The sequence below is a fragment of the Colias croceus genome, chromosome 24 (assembly GCF_905220415.1).
Source record: "Colias croceus chromosome 24, ilColCroc2.1".
Taxonomy (NCBI): Eukaryota; Metazoa; Arthropoda; class Insecta; order Lepidoptera; family Pieridae; genus Colias; species Colias croceus.
Window position 1 is genome coordinate 4,930,722 of NC_059560.1, and position 16,936 is coordinate 4,947,657.

Below are 16,936 nucleotides of genomic sequence, written 5' to 3' on the forward strand. Positions count from 1 at the left end.
TATTATACTGCTTCGTCTCGGGCAAAGAAGGGGTAAGTGGGTAAGGTATACATTAATAAAGGTAAATACATACACATAATATATTAATAAAATATTATAAGGTATATGAAGCTGATTGATTAACACTTGAACTGAAATCACTCATGATAATAATATGGAATTGGGGCAGTGGGCCACCGAAAAGGGCGCGGTCGAATAACGGTCCAAAATATAAAATTAAATTTATTTAAAAAATACAAACAAAAACATAGACAAAAATTTACAGCTCTCCAAATATCACGCAACGTACATTTTGAACATTTCATTATCTGAAAAAATATGAAAAAAATAAATAAAAAGTGAACCAATACTTAAACCATTTCAAAAAAAACATGCTTTTAATAATTTCATACATTTTAATACAAATAACTACGTAGAAACTAGATAATATTTTTTTATAAAAAAAACCTACCAAATATTCTTCAAGATTTCTCATCCAGCCTCCTACAATTTTCTCTTGTAAGACATTTTTGACATTTCTTTATACTCTTCTCATTGCATATTTTATCAGTAAATATATTCGAGCCCTTAAATATTTAGAATCACATATTAATAATTATGTTGTAGTAAGTAAGTCTGACAATATCGTATTTAAGATTTGCAAAGTACAAACCTTTGAACGCGGTGAACTGTAGTCTTCTAGTCTCTTCGTTTTTCTATCTGAAAGAAGAATTTAATATGTAATGCAGATAATATGAAATTATATAATTATTTAGTGTAGGTAATAATTTCCTGTTGTCTATCAAGTTTTCACAAGCGAAGCGCACGGCAGAAAACTAGTTTTAATTGACAACAAAAAAAGAAAAAGTGTCATTATCAATGCACGACTCACTTTTGCGAAGGTGGTTGTAACGACTTTTCAAGTGTGCTTTGTCCTTTTCCTTCTGAAATAGTCCATAGAAATAACTGTACAAAATCTATTCCATATTTTTTTTATCTTGATTGAAAATAACATAGGATTCTTACCGTCGCTACAAGAACAGGGAATAAATGTGGCGCAAATAGTTTCGAAGTAAATAATTCATTGTAATATTTTTGAGACTGAAACAAATGATAAGTATTATCAAAATTATGTAGAGTGCTGACAATATAATTATTATTAGGTCGGTAGCGATACAATCAATGTGTGGAGGAATGGTATAAAATATGTATGTATATCCATTACCAGCTGCGCTCCGCTCCTGTTCGTCTTAGCATGATCATAATATATAGCCTATAGCCTTCTTCGATGAATGGGCTATCTAACACCGAAATAATTTTTCAAATCGGACAAGGGGCCTTAGCCAAACGGCAAAACGCCAAGGAATAGAATACGCTATCGATAGAAATTGACATAAGCGTATGATGTTTTGCATAAGGATTCGGTCACCCTACCAACGACAACGACGACCACGAACAAAATTTTCATCCAGTCGCAATTAAATAAAATTGTGCAAAACACAATTAAAAATGAAATTTAAGAATTTCCTGTCGTATTGGTGTTTGGAAAAAAAAATTTTGAGATCAATGGATAAACAAACAGGTTTTTCATAGAAACGGTGGCTCCTAGAAAAAAATGTATTTAACCTTTTTTATAGATAATTAGATTATATAAAATTTTGGTTCAGGTGATTGTATGATAAACTTACCGTCTCGGCGAAAATCGCAAAAAACCCTATTTCTTTTTATTAATTGACCTCGAATTTTTTTATTCCTGAGTACCAGAATGACGGGAGATTTTAATATTGATTTTGAACAAATTTCGGCAAGATTGGAACTTTGATCGTGGTCGTCTGCGTCGTTGGTAGTGTGATCGAACCATTACCAAAATGTCATGAGCTTATGTCAATAATAAGCGTTAGCAGTTTCTATTCCATGGCGTTACGTACGTTTGTCTAAGGCCCCAGTAGTTCCTGAGATAAGCGCGTTCAAAAAAACATACAAACTCTTCAGAGTTCAGCTTTATATTAATAGTATAGATTTATTCCAAGATATAATGCTACCTTCTATGTTTATAAGTATCTGCATTAACTTACCTCTAAAAGATACCGCGAAGGAGATAAAATATCTTCTGAAAGAGAATAACAATTACATTTTTGCACCTTTCGATTCAACGAATAAAACAAATGCTGAAAATTTAAAATCATATTAACTCAGAATTAACTGACCTCTCGGTATAATTTGCGCACGACTCAAAAACTTAACAATTCTGTGTCTATCCGTAGATATACATTTATCATGCATTAACTTGCACTTATTGACCGGTTCATATTTAATACGTTTTATAGTTTTCCGTTCAACTATCGGACTCCACCAATCGTCTGTTATAGTACTAACATCTCGAAACTTAGCAAAATCCGTCGTTGTTCCTTGATTAGTTTTAGTTGTTACGTTAACTTTAATTTTCTTAACGTGTTTATTGATTTTGGCCCTAACTGGTGTTTCTTCGATTAAATCAACAGCCACTCTACTGCAAATAGTAGTGTCTGTTTTTGTATCGTCACTATGTGTGAATGCGTTCGATGTGCTAGAGCTTTCAAAATTAGATGTTGAGTAATCAGAAGACATTTCTTGCTCATTCGTAACGTTATGTGGTCTTTTATCTGCAGCGTGTTCTAAAAAGGAAAAAGATAATCATATACATGTTGTTATTTTCTACTGAAAATGTTTACATAGACAATATTTACCCGATATTTTCATCTTTGCATCTGTAGAGCATCCTTTTTCTACACAATTTATATTTCTACATTGCGTAGCACAAGTGCAGGTTTGCCTGACAACTTCAACTGCAGCATCTTCAAAGAATTTAATGAAAATGCTATTGATATTAAAAGATTGCTCTTAAATTAATTGAATTATCAAAATTCATCGCAACTATTACTAAGCAATTGGTTTGAGATAGTATGCGCTTCGGAATAAATGAATTTATTGTATATCCTCCTTTCACATTGAAATTATTGAAATGAGCCGGATTTATTGAAATTAAGTATATAGAGTTAGAATCGTTCCTTGTAAAGTTCCTTTTGTAATAAAACGCAGGATCACTAATGGAGTGAAATAGGGGATAGAAATCCATACTAATTTAATTTAATTTTGGAAATCTTTGGGGGAGGCCTATGTCCTGCAGTGGACGTCTTGAAAGGCTGGAACGACGACGAATCCATACTAATATTATAAATGCGAAAGTAACTCTGTCTGTCTGTCTGTTACTCAATCACACCTAAACTACTGAACCAATTTGCATGAAATTTGGTATGGAGATATTTTGATACCCGAGAAAGGACATAGGCTATATTTTATTCGAAATATGTACCACGGGCGAAGCCGGGGCGGACCACTAGTAGAAAATAATATGTATGAAAAACTATAATAGTAATACATTTATCTAGTCAAATGTTATCAAATTCAGAAATTTTCTTACCACAATACACCTTGGGTGAAATAGCATCGGACTTCTGTCGCATTTGGGTACCACGATCTTGAACTATGGTCTCATCAACATATTGACAGGAACTGAATGTCATAAAGGAATTAGATTAAGGGCGGCCGTACTCGGACCACTTCAAGCAGTTGAGACCGACGCGGACGGATTGAAGGCGCGACCGCGCGGTGAACTATTTACATTCATTCACTTGGACTGCTCGAGCAGTCGCGACCGCTTCAAGCCGTCAACTACGCTATTATAGCGCGTTTATAGCGACAGCTCGAGCAGTCAACGACCGACCGCTCGAGCAGACCGTGTACGTCGCTCAGCCGTTAACTGCTCGAGCCGCCCGCATACGGCCGCTCTAAGGGCGTGAAAATTACGAATTGCCTTTCAAGTATAATGAAACAGGCAAGGAAGAAGAAGGTTGAAATAGAATTCAACTTTTCCTGCACCTACATAATATGCAGAGAAATGACAGAAAAATATTGGAACAAAGTAGTTAGCAAGTAAAAACAGGATCTTTTTAATCAGCAGATAAATGCAAGATCATAATTTTCAGGGAAAATGCCAAGTACAAAGTACATTTATAAACTAAAAAAAATATGTGCGTGTACTAGTGTACACACGTAAGAAGTGAAACTTCTTTGTGACCTTATTTTTCCAAAAATAATTTACTTTAAGCAACTTTACAGAAATACGTCGAACCACGCGTGGTAGGGATAAGAAAAGATGGCGCATAACGGAAAAATGTCACGCGTAACGAAAAAATGTTACACTACATTTTTTTTCCAACCCCGTTATAGAAGTTTCACTTCAAAAAGATTTTATTAGAAGAGTTTAGAAATTACCTGGATTGAACAATAGGAAAAACCGATTTGCCTCCAAAAGCTGCAAATAATAAAACACCGTTCATACTTGAAACATTTGGTAAAATAACTTTGAAATTTATGTTTATTATTACCTCTATTGAAAATAGTGTCTTTCGTGTATTGTACACCGTTGGGGTGTTTACGAGACTTAGTTAAACCTTTGTAGAGATTTTTTATCATTGGTGCAGGATTCTTGATCCTACAAAGTATTTAATATTTAAAATTATTCTAAAATTTTATTGCATTATTTATGTAGGTAGGTACTTAGTGTCTACAGTAAATTCAAAGGCAAAAACCATCTAATTAAGTGTTTAAAGAAGGAGATATAAAATACCTTATATGCATGCAACGTTCTGATAAAACCCTGCAATTTAAAACAAAATAAATCATTAAAACGTAAATAGTATAAAAATAAAATAACACATTTAAGTATATACTTATGTATTATTTAAATCGAAAGCGGGTACTTACAATTTAATATCTTTTATCTTCATTGCTTTTAATGCTGGAATTTTATCAAGGGGCTTCTTTGTCTTATTCGTTTGTCCTGATGATACTTCGTAATTCACCGGAACGTACTTTAAAAAACAAAGAGAAAATATCAGTAAAAAATGAATAATGTTTATTATTAGATATCTAAATATTATTAGATAAAATACCCATAGGAATTTACCTGATCTTCACAAATCTTAGTCTCGTTTATAAAATTGTAAAGCTTATAACTGCAAATAAAGTAATTTGTTGATATTAATTGTGTACGAATACAAAACTTCATCTAAGTATAAGTATATTAAGAAGAGCTGGAACGTCAACACATTTACACATTGCACATGTTAGGCCGGGAGATACTGACACAAAATTTCGGGTCATTTGTAACAGGATGGCGGTCTAGAGGGGTCTTACTTATCCGACGAGTGTGACTTACGCCCACGCGACTAGTCCGCCGGTACCAGCGTTCTGACCATCATTTTTCTTTTTGTCATTGCGTAATAAGACCTCTGAAGAACCGCCATTCTGTTACAAATGACCCGAAATTTTGTGTCAGTATCTCCCGGCCTATGTATGTGTCATATTTTGCAATTGTTTATAAATACAGGGTGATGTAATTGGTGTAGTACGAATATCTAAAAATCTATGAAGAATTTTGTGATACAGTAAATGGAAGAATTATATACTATTTTACAGTATTTAATAAAATCATTTAATTTTTTGTTCATTTTCATTAGAAATGTCAATTTTTCTCACCAAGGTGGAAATTTGGATGATAAGGATCTTGTTAGAAAAATATAAATTTTGACTAAAATCGACATTTTTTTTTTCAAAAATCAAATTACTAATTAATAATCAGAGTTATCACCATTTACATTAATTTACAAACGATATCGGTTGTTCTTACTTAAAATTGAATACCAATGTCTTATTGCGGTATGTGTTCTTTGGAATCCGTAATTAAATTTTGTGGAAAATCTTTTAGAGCGCTTAGTTGTGACATATCCTAAGCATATTCAATAGAATTAAAAGACGAGCGAATATGCAAGCCAGTCTAAAATATTTTCTAAAATGAAACTAGAGTCGCATTTATTTTTGAACATACTGTAAGTGAAATTGCATAAGTGTGAGTACTGTGAACATGCCAGCTTTGCTTAATTGACCGATATATCTAATTATTATTCGAAATAATATTAAATTTATAGACACCCGTCTCCGATTTTGCCAAACTCCTTCCTAGTTGGACAATAAACTCCGTGCCTTCTATGCGGTTCCGTAGTTTTATTGCAATCTGAAATTTTTTAAATAACTCAGGCCCTGGAACCACAGATACAATAGAAAATCTATTGTGTCTGGGACCGATCGGGTCGCTTGGGGCTCAATGGGTTAAAGGTTTGGTTTAAATAATAATTTATCATTGCAAAATGATTATTTTACAAGAATTTTGATGAAATCTTTACTGAGTTATATTAGTTTCAATTATTAATAATAATTTCTATAAGTATCATTTTCTGATACTAATTAAGGCATCCTTATAATATACCGGGTGTAATCGTTGATGTGTGCACAGGCGATTATTCCGTAACTATTTCTCGTTATATTTTTAAAAACTGATTATTGCCATTTAACATTAGGTTAAGTACTTTCGATATCAGTTAAAGTTTTTTTTTATATCTGCTATAGTTACGAGATAATCGCCTGTGCACACTTAACGATTATACTACCTATATACCTATCCTTATCCTATCTTTAAGATTTATTTGGAAGATTGGAAGCAAGTATCGATTAATTTAAAACGAAAGTGGTTCCTCCTAGCTGTTAATTCTAAACAATATAATATTGCTTACGTTTTCCAGCCTCAAAATCATGGACTTTAATCTCATTACTTTGAACCTCTGGAAACGTCGCCGACACAGCTTGGTCAATGTCGATTGCGTGACGAACGTATTTGCAACATACATCTTTGGGTTTACACTTTTGATGGAATATATTATCTAAAATACAAAAAGATATGAATTTATCTAAAATACGATGTTACGATAGAGACATTAATCTTTACAATAGACAACATGTTTTGAGTTAAAGCCTTATTTTGTATAGAGTTTAACTAGCTATCCACCCGCGGCTTCGTCCACTTTATCTTAAACCTAGTAAACTATATACCAAAACTTTTTCTTGAACCCCTCCATCTAACTCTAATCTCTAATCTTCACTAAAAAAAAACTGCATCAAAATCCGTTGCGAAGTTTTAATGATTTATGCAGCATACCTACATAGGAACAGAGAAAGCGACTTTGTTTCATACTGTGATGATGATGTTTCATGTAGTGATAACTTGTCATTATAAATAAACAAGCATTTAAACCTTTATTGCATTTGAAAAAACTTCTTTCTTTTTTCACTGGCTTGTGACACTTATTGTGACACGTTCCTTGATTGGGTACACAAATACAGGGAGTTTCGGGACAATTGCATTTCTTTGCTTTTATGTTGTTAAGCGAATCTTTTTTTGCGAGAATCTATAAAAGAATTTACATTCAAGAACCAAAACTTAAGCGTCGAAAAATTATAATTATCGATGTAACAAAATATTTATTAAAATTTAAAAATTATTAGTGCCATTTCAACATCTCGTGGAATGGAATTGATATTCTTAGCAAATATTTTACGCCAATTTACTCATTGCTACTTCCTTTTTTAAACTTCCTAACACCACATTTTCAAATTTATAATACCTTCAGTATTTCTGCTTCTCTGGCTTTATTTCTCGCCGCTGCCATCCTCAAATTTGCCAAGTCATCTAGCGCACATTCCTTCGTCAACAATTCCAATGATTCCTTATTTCTACAACTACCTTTATTCCAACATTGATCTTGTAAATACGCTGTTATTCTATAATTCCTAGTATTTTCAGTATCTGCTTTTATTTTAATGGTTTCATCCGACTTCGTTACAATTTTCTCTTTCTTTTTCCTTCGTTTAAAATTATTTTTCTGCTTCTGAAAGGAACGATCGTGATTTTTCATATCATTCAGCTTTCTTTCACTTGATGTTAATTTATTTTTAAGACATAAACAAGTTGAAAAGGCTATAAAAGCTGTTTTAGCACAATTACGTTTTTTTGATTCGGTTTTGGGCATACCTTCAGTTGGTGTATTTTTCATTTTACCCTTATTTTCGTTTTGTTTCTTATCAGGTTTTTCGTTATGAATATTATCATTTGTTCCGTTTTCTTCTGTGGCATTGAGTTCGTTATCTGTTCTCGTACAAAAAATAGGTTCATCAGCAGAATTCACTGCTAATTTACTAGGATTCATCATTTTTGAAGTACAGTTTAATTTCAGGTGATTATTTATTTCACATCTATTCACTATAATATTTTTACGAGCACGTCTTTTTCGATTTAACAGTGCTTTAAAATCCATATTTGGTTTAGATTTCTTTGACATAACAATATGAAAACAACAAAAATATTCTTTACGGCATATGTTTTTGGGACAAATACAGCGTCTAACGTTCCCCGATCTGGAAAGGTATTTTGAAATAATTTTGTTAAATTGTGACATTTTTATTTTTCTCCATTCATGAATTCGTTTTCTTTTCATTGCTTTTGATTTGATTCTTGGTAATTTCAACTTATATCGTGTTGTCTTCTTGAAATATCTTATTATAAATCTTATGCATTTAAATTTTACATAGTTTCTTCCATGTTTTGTTTTATTCTTCATATTACGTACATGATGAGTTTTAGCTCCATATACGTCGTAATTATTCTTAAAATCAGAATTTTGAACTTCTGAACCTGCATATTCGTTAAGTTCTAAATTATCGTCAAACGATTCAAGAAGGGAAATCTTTTCTGAATATTCATCTCTGTTAGATTTCGAATAATATGAGTCACATTTTTCTTTTCTATAATTAATTTTTGATTTGAGAAGGCTAAGTTTTAGATAATCTTTACTAGAATCAGCTTTGCATTCATTGATATCATTATCACTATCATCGTCTGTGGACCCTCTGAAATTTTTATCAACGTTAATCTTGTAGAAGAATTATTTTGAGTATAGCCTTGAGTATTTGTTTAACATTACAGTAATTAAAAATAATTGATTATCAAACTCATATCACTATTACAGACTACAGACTACAAAACATTACTCAAAAATCTTTACTTTTCCAAACTGATATCACTAAGGTCTCCATAATCGGCTGGAGACATGCAAATTGTGCATAATTCACCGATATCGGTGAAACAACATCTACAGTATATGCCTGGGCATGATGGTGTTTCGCATCTAGAAAAAATAAAAATATGGATGATTTTTTTTGGCTTTTTTTAAGTTTTAGGAGTAGAATATTAATTGAAGTTATTTTAGCATAGATATATTTAATTAAACTTGCCTGATCAATCTTGTGTCGGGATCTCTCAACAGGTCTATAGTGTCGCAAAGCAGGCAGTGCGGTTCTTTCGGCAACGTTCCCAATAAACGACGCAAAAAGTAACACCTAAACAAAATAAAGGACTACTTTCTTAATTTCAAATTTATATTTTTAAAAGTACGCATAACTTTTATGCTTATTAGCATAATTTATCTTATTGTATATTATTACATATTTTAAACCATCGCGATAATAAAAAAAATCTCACGGTATATGAGAATCCACCCAGTGTCGAAATGTGAGATTCTCTTCACCGCTATATTTATATTCACGATGAAGTTTCCTTCTTGCTAGTTTCATAAAACTGCCTGTTGAATGTGAAAAAAATAATGAAATATTGAATAAATAATACTTATTAGTACAATAATGTAGGCTGCCTAATGTTAATGTAAAAGGTCATGAAACTTAGTTCTTCTCTTTGGTTTAATTCCACTCTAATTTGTTTTATTTTTTAGTTTTAACTGAAATGCACTAGATTAATGCATGGTCAATATTTAAAAATTTCATGGCTTTCTGATCAAACAACCACCAAAACTTGGCCATTCCACTAGTTAATTTTATCTACCACTACGTGATTACTAGCTAAAATCAATACCGCTGTATTGTATTGATAAAATGATAAAAAACCCTACCCCTAGTTCTCAAGATATGGTTATATAGCCAAGTGGCTCGAGCCTTTGCTCGCTCTGGGCGATAATGTCCCATGATCACGTGGCGAAGTCGCAGACCGTACGGTTCGAATAACGCGAATAACCATAAAAGTATTATCAGTACACCTGAAAGTTTGTAATATAGTAAGGAAGGTAATAATTAGAAATAGTGAAGCTTTTCAAACTGAGAGAAAATCTGAAACAACGCCTATATCCATAAAGCAAAGGTAGGAACTGCTTGAACTAAAAGGTAAGATAAGTCGCAATAATTCTGTTAGCAATTTTCATGATCGTATAGAAGAATGGATAATGAATATATTTTTAAATTCTGTTCATTTATTTACTGTGTGATAGAAAACTTGAAAAAAAAATAAGAATTATTTAGTTAACGTGTAAATGTTAATAGTCCATATTCTATACTCAAACGTATAAGAAGGTACAGGTTAAAGCCCATAGATAAAAATCTGTTGATATCAAATGTAAATACAAACCTTACCTATTTGATAATAACGTTGAAAATCAGGTGGATGTGGGTTCGGTAAGCACGATATAGGAGATGATGCTGGCAAATACAATGGCACTGTCAATATATTGAATATAGATCGTAACAAATCTGCTCCGAAGCCTGTTCCTGTTACTTTTATGCCAGCATCGGGAGGACCAGCTATAAATAAGTGATTAGGTATAAGAAGATTATTATATTGATGAGGAAATTAGGTTTTATTGCGAAACTTTTCCGAAATTGTAGCTCTTAGCTAGCTAGCGGGAATGAACATTGTTATTATTTAAATTAATCTACAATAAGTTAATTGAAATGATGAAAATCGAGAATTCAGTGCAGGAAAACAGAAAATTTAAGGACGAGTACGAGGACTCGACGTGTAGTCTATTTGACACTGTCTGTCTGTTGTTTATTTTGATTTTATCATACCTCATACCTCCTACTATCATTCCACCTATTTTTCCTTGAAAAGCACCGAGATAAATACTAACGTGGTATTAAACTCTGGAACCTGCCATGGTAACGTATCGTCATTAACACCCAATATAAACTATAGTCTGCTACCATGTGTATCATTAATTTGAACGTCGTGATAGCCATGACTACAGCTGACCGGGATAGAAATACCTTTTCTGTAGTTACTAAACGAAATGATGTCGTCTGAAAAGAGGGTCTTTTCTGGTTTCTCTAGGTATGGGATATTATATTAACCTAAGTGTAAAAGATACCTAGATAAAGGTAAAGACAGGATAGCTGGTTATAGGTTCTTTAGAAAAACATAAGTTGTGAAAATTATCAAATGAAATAAGGAGGTAAGTATCGTAATTAATGAATCAATTTAATTTCACGAAAGAATATTATGCTAAAGTTGAAATCTCACAGGGATATACTTCGCTTTCTCTCTCCTGTTTAGAGGCAGAATAGTGTCCCTCCCTTCCTGAAATCTTTTCCAATCGAGTTCATACAGTTCCTTTGTTACGTAGCAATTATCAAATCTTGATCTTGTTTCGTACATGTGCTGATAATATTTTGCCCTGGTACAAAATCAACGAAGTCATCAGTCTAAACAATTAATTCATTTCGAGAAATTTACCCTTAGAGCATTACCATAATATAATATATAGAGCCTAAGTCAAAAACTAAATTGGTTTAAAAATAAGATAACTATTTTCTCACTGACGTTGTTATTGAAATAACTGATTGTGTTCTAGAGTAACATACAGCCTATTTTTCACTGTTATTAAATATACTGGTCCTATAGTTGTAACTTGTACCTACTATTACGTAGTATATTATTATTAGTCTGTGCTACTATCTATTCGCATACATTTTGACTTCTCAGAACGACTATCAAAAGACGAATTTCTAGCATTATCATAACAATCACAAACCCACCTAAAAATAATAAGCAGCAAGAACAAACTAGTGGCACACGAACTCCAAGACAACCAAGTCAACAGCGGATCAGCTCTGTTCCGTATCTCAGTTATGATACCATTCGCTATTTGACTGGCTGACTGACTAGCATTAGTGCTTATTGTGAACCGGTGATGGATTTGTATGCTGGCGTAGAACATTCTCTTTATACGAGTTGTGAATTCACGTAGTTCTAGAAAATGATTTCGCTCTATTAGGATTTAGGGTTGTTCCACTGTTTGCTGGTATGATCAGGATCCTTCCTTCTTGACGTTAATAATTTACGTACGTATTTATAACACAGTGATAACGTAAACAGATAGAGAAACAGAAACAGAAGTTGTGAAACTGGCCATGGATAGGTATAATAATTAATTTGCAAGAGACTTTGTAGTTTATATTTCAACTAGTGGTCCGCCCCGGCTTCGCCCGTGGTACCTACATGTTTAAACTATCCTATCTCTCAAGTTGGATCGAACTGCACATGGTGTGCGAATTTTATTATAATCGGTTAAGTGGTTTAGGAGTCCATTGAGGACAAACATTGTGACACGAGATTTATATATATTAAGACTATAAATTTAATATAAATTTATAAACAATAGAAAAAATTCGATCACGAGGCGGGTCTCGAACCCGCATCCTTTCGCGCCATTCCGGGGCGGATGCCTCATTTCCTGCCTCTGCCTATATTTCAACTATTAACTGTTGAGTGTCTTTTCAAAGCGGTTATCAATTTTACTAGGGTAAGCAGTTTTTGTAATACCTATGTGTTTGGAAATCTATACTTATCAGCATGAGTTATTTTATATACCTACAAAGAAATATAATAAGAAAGCAAAAGAAGTGACATCGGATGCCATTATGAAATTTGAATTACGCACTTTACACCTGGAAGAAAATAATCCGTTAATTAAAAGAATACCCTCACAATTAGTAGAAATCATCTACTCACTTCTCTTTATAGTAGCCGCAAAAGATCCTTTAGCGAATTCATCCAATAGACACATTTCTCTATAACTCCTCACAATTTCGCATGCCGATTCCACCGTGGTCACATTACATAACCAAGAAAACTTTGGTCCTAATGTAGATATACAATTTGGTATTCCTTTAGCTAGGGCATGCATACAGTGTTGGTATGGTGATCCAAGTTTTCGATTGCAAGTATTGACTGTTTTATTTAACCAGGCGTATGATGATTGGATTATGTCCGCTGAAATTGTTCATTTAGATAAATAAAAGGAACAGAACACAGTACCTATTACCTAGGTAATATGTTACGAAGTATCGAAGACAGTCAAAACTTATTATGCTTTTACAACACTAAGCAGTAGCTAGGTAGCCACTTGAAAATGAAACTTTATAAGCATATTAACTAAAACGATCCACATCTTTAACACCCAAAAAAATGTGCGCGGTAAATCATTAATTTAGGTAGGTATATATAAAAAAAATTAAAGCAACTTGCAATCATATTCCGTCAACTACCCACCGATGTTAATCACCAAGCCTTCGATTTTCCTTACAATGTCGTCCATTTTATCGTTGACCCGGTTGATTTGAGCCAGCATTACACGAATGCTGTCCTTGATCGCGTTGTAGGGGCTTTTCGCGGAATCAGTCAGGTGCCGCACGTTGGCTTTTATTTGCTCCTGTTATGTTGGATCACAGAACAGTAAGAACGTTGGATCAATAGTGACGTTAATGCAATAAGTATGTACTTAGTTGAGAATTTAAAATGGAAAAATAATAAATTCTGGACTGTTGCAAATACATTAATAAATTAAATTTAGAAGATTAAACACTTTGATTAGGTAATAAGACTACAGAGATTTGATAAATTTGGTAGCCAGTAATAAACGCGCTACGGTAGGTAGGTACCTACAGGATATTTCAAAACTACGTTCTAAACCTGGTTTCTATTTAGGTAAAATATTATAATAGGACGATTTTAAAATGCTTACAACAGAATTCTATTTATATATGGTATCACAATCATGATCGGGTACAATAATACAACAAAACAACAGAAATATGAATAATTTTTTTATTGACGACTTTTTGAAGACGTCCTTAGATGCATAAAATAATAGGCGGTATGTTATAAAATATAGTTTTAAATATACCTACAAACAATTATTATTAATGCATTCGTTGTTTATTCAAATGCAATTCGTTTAAGAAAATCTTCCGCACAAGACTTTCTCTCGGGTCATAAAATACAATGATGATGGACGCGCACTGTCTTGTAAACAGATAACAGAATAAATGAATTTAAATTTATAGCTTTGTTGGATATCGTTACAGAAAAAATACATTTAAATTTTAATGGCTGAAAATATGGACCTATACCTATAAATAATTTCGTATTTATAAAATAACTAGCTGAAGCCAGAAACCCGCGTTACCTATGTGTTAATTCAGACCATAGTCTATTTCTGTATCACATGAAAATTCATAACATTACTGTATAAAAATTACACGCTAAGCTCGTATAATGAAAAAGCCAAACCCATTATAACATTACGTGATTACCAAAATGACATCGTACAAAAAATCCGCGTAGGTACACACCTAGCTTGTATCCGTACAAAATTAAATTTTCAGAATGCCTATGCCAAAAATGGAAAATGGAAAGCTTTATGGCAGTAAATTTCACTTTTTTTTTCATATTATACGCAAATGCATGTTATTAGATAATTGTGTTATAAACAATATTTGCAATCGTTTTCAGGATATATTAATAAATTATTTACCATATTTTTTTTATCGGCACACGTGTATGTACGTGAGTACATAAATAACGCACACATAGACACAACGAGTATTTGAAACTTCATTAGTAGATCGTTAGAGCAAAATAGTGCATTTACATTAGGACATTTATAGGAATTTAAAGCACAAAACTACAAGGCGACAAAACCATGCAGTATTACAAACTAGCTTCCCACGCGCGGCTTTAATATATAAATTATATAATAAAACCTTCCTCAAGAACAACTCTATCTATTATAAAAAACCGCTTAGCTAGAAATCGACTTTGTTACTACCTATGTAGTATGTAGTGAACATACCTGACTGCAAGCCATAGATTCGGTTAGCACTTCTGAATTCCTCAAGGTATTCGTTGCTGGTCCTGTCAGAATAAGTATCAAAGCATAGCACGTAAGGGTGTACCTTCCGATGCGTGAAAAGAATTGCGGTATTAGAAGGAACACTAGACATCTGAAAAGAAATGTATTTTGTATTACGATGCTGATTTTTTGTCCTTTATGTATGTTAAGAGGCAAGTCACTAAACGAAACACTAAGTGTCGGTGCAAACGGGCCTCCGACCACAGCCACTGGATGGCCAGCGACAGCCACTTGATTATGATGATTTTTTGTCGGAAGTCATATCCAAATTTTCTTATTAACGCAACAAACACTGCACCAAAGAGGCGATTAATGTACTATTACATATTATTACACTTAAATACATACTAGAATGTTATTATAATATTTAATGATATGACGTGTGTGGTAAAGTAAACAAATGCATTTCTAAAAGTAGGTACCTATAACGTAAACACGCCACTATTGCGAAGATAGATATAAATATCGATTTGATACTTTACTTCTAATGCCTATACGTAGGCTTCCAACAAACAGAAGCTTACTTCTACTTTATCAGAATAAAATATGTGGGTACTTTGGAAAGTGAAAATGTGCTATGAATCTTTATTGAACAAATTTCAAGAATTCCCATTGTACTACAACTCTAGGTATAGGTACATAGGAAATTTATTCTAGCAAGTAAATGTACACACTACATAAGTACCTACAACAATCTATTCATATTGATGACGTTGGTTTATTATTTTACTTTTATAGTACCTACGTTATACCGTATACGTATCAATAGAAATCTCGACCGAAGAAATAAAAATCTCGGTAGGTATAAACGAGCTCTAAAGAGCCCGCGAATGTAAGTACTAAGTACATATTGATACAGACATAACAAATGCACCTACGCTATGAAAACAAAGTCTATGTTTACCTAATTCTATAGCTGAAAGCCAGTCCCAGTGTGAGTAAGACGCCAATAATAGAACTCATTATGGTAGCATGCACGAGCGATATTGACAATTGGAACACAAAGAACATGAAGCCAAGATATGTGAGCAAGATCCCGCCAAGGAAACCTATTAAACTCTTCAATAGGAAATTAGGAAACGTTTGATCTGTTTTCAAATACAACAACAAGTTCGATATCTTTGAACCATCTGGAAACATCTTTTTAAATTGGCCAGACATGCGTCGTTTCGTATCATAGCCGTATAATCGCCATTTCAGCCCAGAATCTTTAGGTACCTTGGTATTTGATTGAAATATTGAATTAATTTTTTCGTTTTCATATTCTCGGCGGTGCTTTTCTATGATCCTTGCTTTCCAAAGTGATGCGAAATATGCCATTCTGATTGTTTATTAAAATAATCTTCGAAATACTATATCTAGGAATGCTTCTCTTTCCGCAATCGAATTCATTTTTGAACTTTATTATGGTTTATAAGTTAAAATTAGGAAATTGATTTATCTTCGATCCTTTGACTTTCGAATTGACGCATAATAATTTTATTTTTAATTTTTACAAAAATTTCCGGCCTGAATTTAATAATTCGTTATTTTTTGTAAATAGATACAAAAGAGTTTAAAATTACATAATAATTATTTAGGTCACGTAAATTTAACCAGATTTATTTTATCGAACTAGATTGCAAGACTACCGCTACCTCATTAATAAAAGACATATATTATATGTACATATTTTAATATAAGGTAGAACTAGATACAGCAAATAATTGCGACTTGGAATACATTATAAGCACTTAATATTGAACGCACCCTTAACGTAATAAGGATGTTGCAACTTGCAAGCACAGGTTGCAAGGGATGTTGTCTATTTGGTTATCAATTTGCTGAAGATGTATTCTCATTAATGTTCTCTAATATATGCCTACCAAATGCACTTTAAAACAATATTTTCTTTATGAGCGCAACAAATTATTTTGGAGTTCATTGACTCAGCTAAATTGTCAATATCTGAATTAAAATGTCGCTCGTCTCCGGTCTTCGCCTGCCGC

The 16,936-nt window shown here is 32.8% G+C and overlaps 1 protein-coding gene across 5 annotated transcripts; it reads right to left on the bottom strand.

Annotated features, from left to right (window-relative positions):
- Positions 1 to 209: 209 nt before the first annotated feature.
- On the bottom strand, positions 210 to 16,389 carry LOC123702833. 5 transcript variants are annotated; one of them, XM_045650645.1, is made up of 30 exons: positions 15,853 to 16,389; positions 14,889 to 15,039; positions 13,307 to 13,466; positions 12,767 to 13,027; positions 11,791 to 12,004; positions 11,276 to 11,429; positions 10,887 to 11,055; positions 10,390 to 10,557; positions 9,876 to 10,019; positions 9,452 to 9,551; positions 9,205 to 9,309; positions 8,976 to 9,098; positions 7,539 to 8,820; positions 7,169 to 7,322; positions 6,651 to 6,797; positions 6,013 to 6,094; positions 4,988 to 5,036; positions 4,786 to 4,892; positions 4,649 to 4,678; positions 4,407 to 4,513; positions 4,294 to 4,333; positions 3,440 to 3,531; positions 2,706 to 2,813; positions 2,187 to 2,633; positions 2,055 to 2,086; positions 1,006 to 1,080; positions 872 to 923; positions 653 to 699; positions 452 to 566; positions 210 to 308 (listed from the first exon to the last, which is right to left on the bottom strand). In XM_045650645.1, the coding sequence occupies exons 1-29, from the start codon at positions 16,266 to 16,268 to the stop codon at positions 462 to 464; spliced, it is 5,121 nt and encodes a 1,706-aa protein (XP_045506601.1). In that variant the 5' UTR covers positions 16,269 to 16,389; the 3' UTR covers positions 210 to 308; positions 452 to 461. The 5 variants fall into 5 exon arrangements, 4 of the variants coding, with proteins under 4 accessions (XP_045506601.1, XP_045506600.1, XP_045506603.1 ...); XM_045650644.1 differs by having other exon boundaries at positions 2,055 to 2,089; XM_045650647.1 differs by having other exon boundaries at positions 2,055 to 2,089; positions 16,167 to 16,261.
- Positions 16,390 to 16,936: the final 547 nt, after the last annotated feature.

Coding starts and splice junctions, on each gene's coding strand:
- LOC123702833 (XM_045650644.1), bottom strand. CDS start 16,268: ATGGCATATTTCGCATCACTTTGGAAAGCAAGGATCATAGAAAAGCAC. Junction 9,552..9,875: donor CCATATCTTGAGAACTAGGG/GTAGGGTTTTTT, acceptor CACATTCAACAG/GCAGTTTTATGAAACTAGCA. Junction 5,037..6,012: donor TTTGGCAAAATCGGAGACGG/GTGTCTATAAAT, acceptor CTTTATTTGCAG/TTATAAGCTTTACAATTTTA.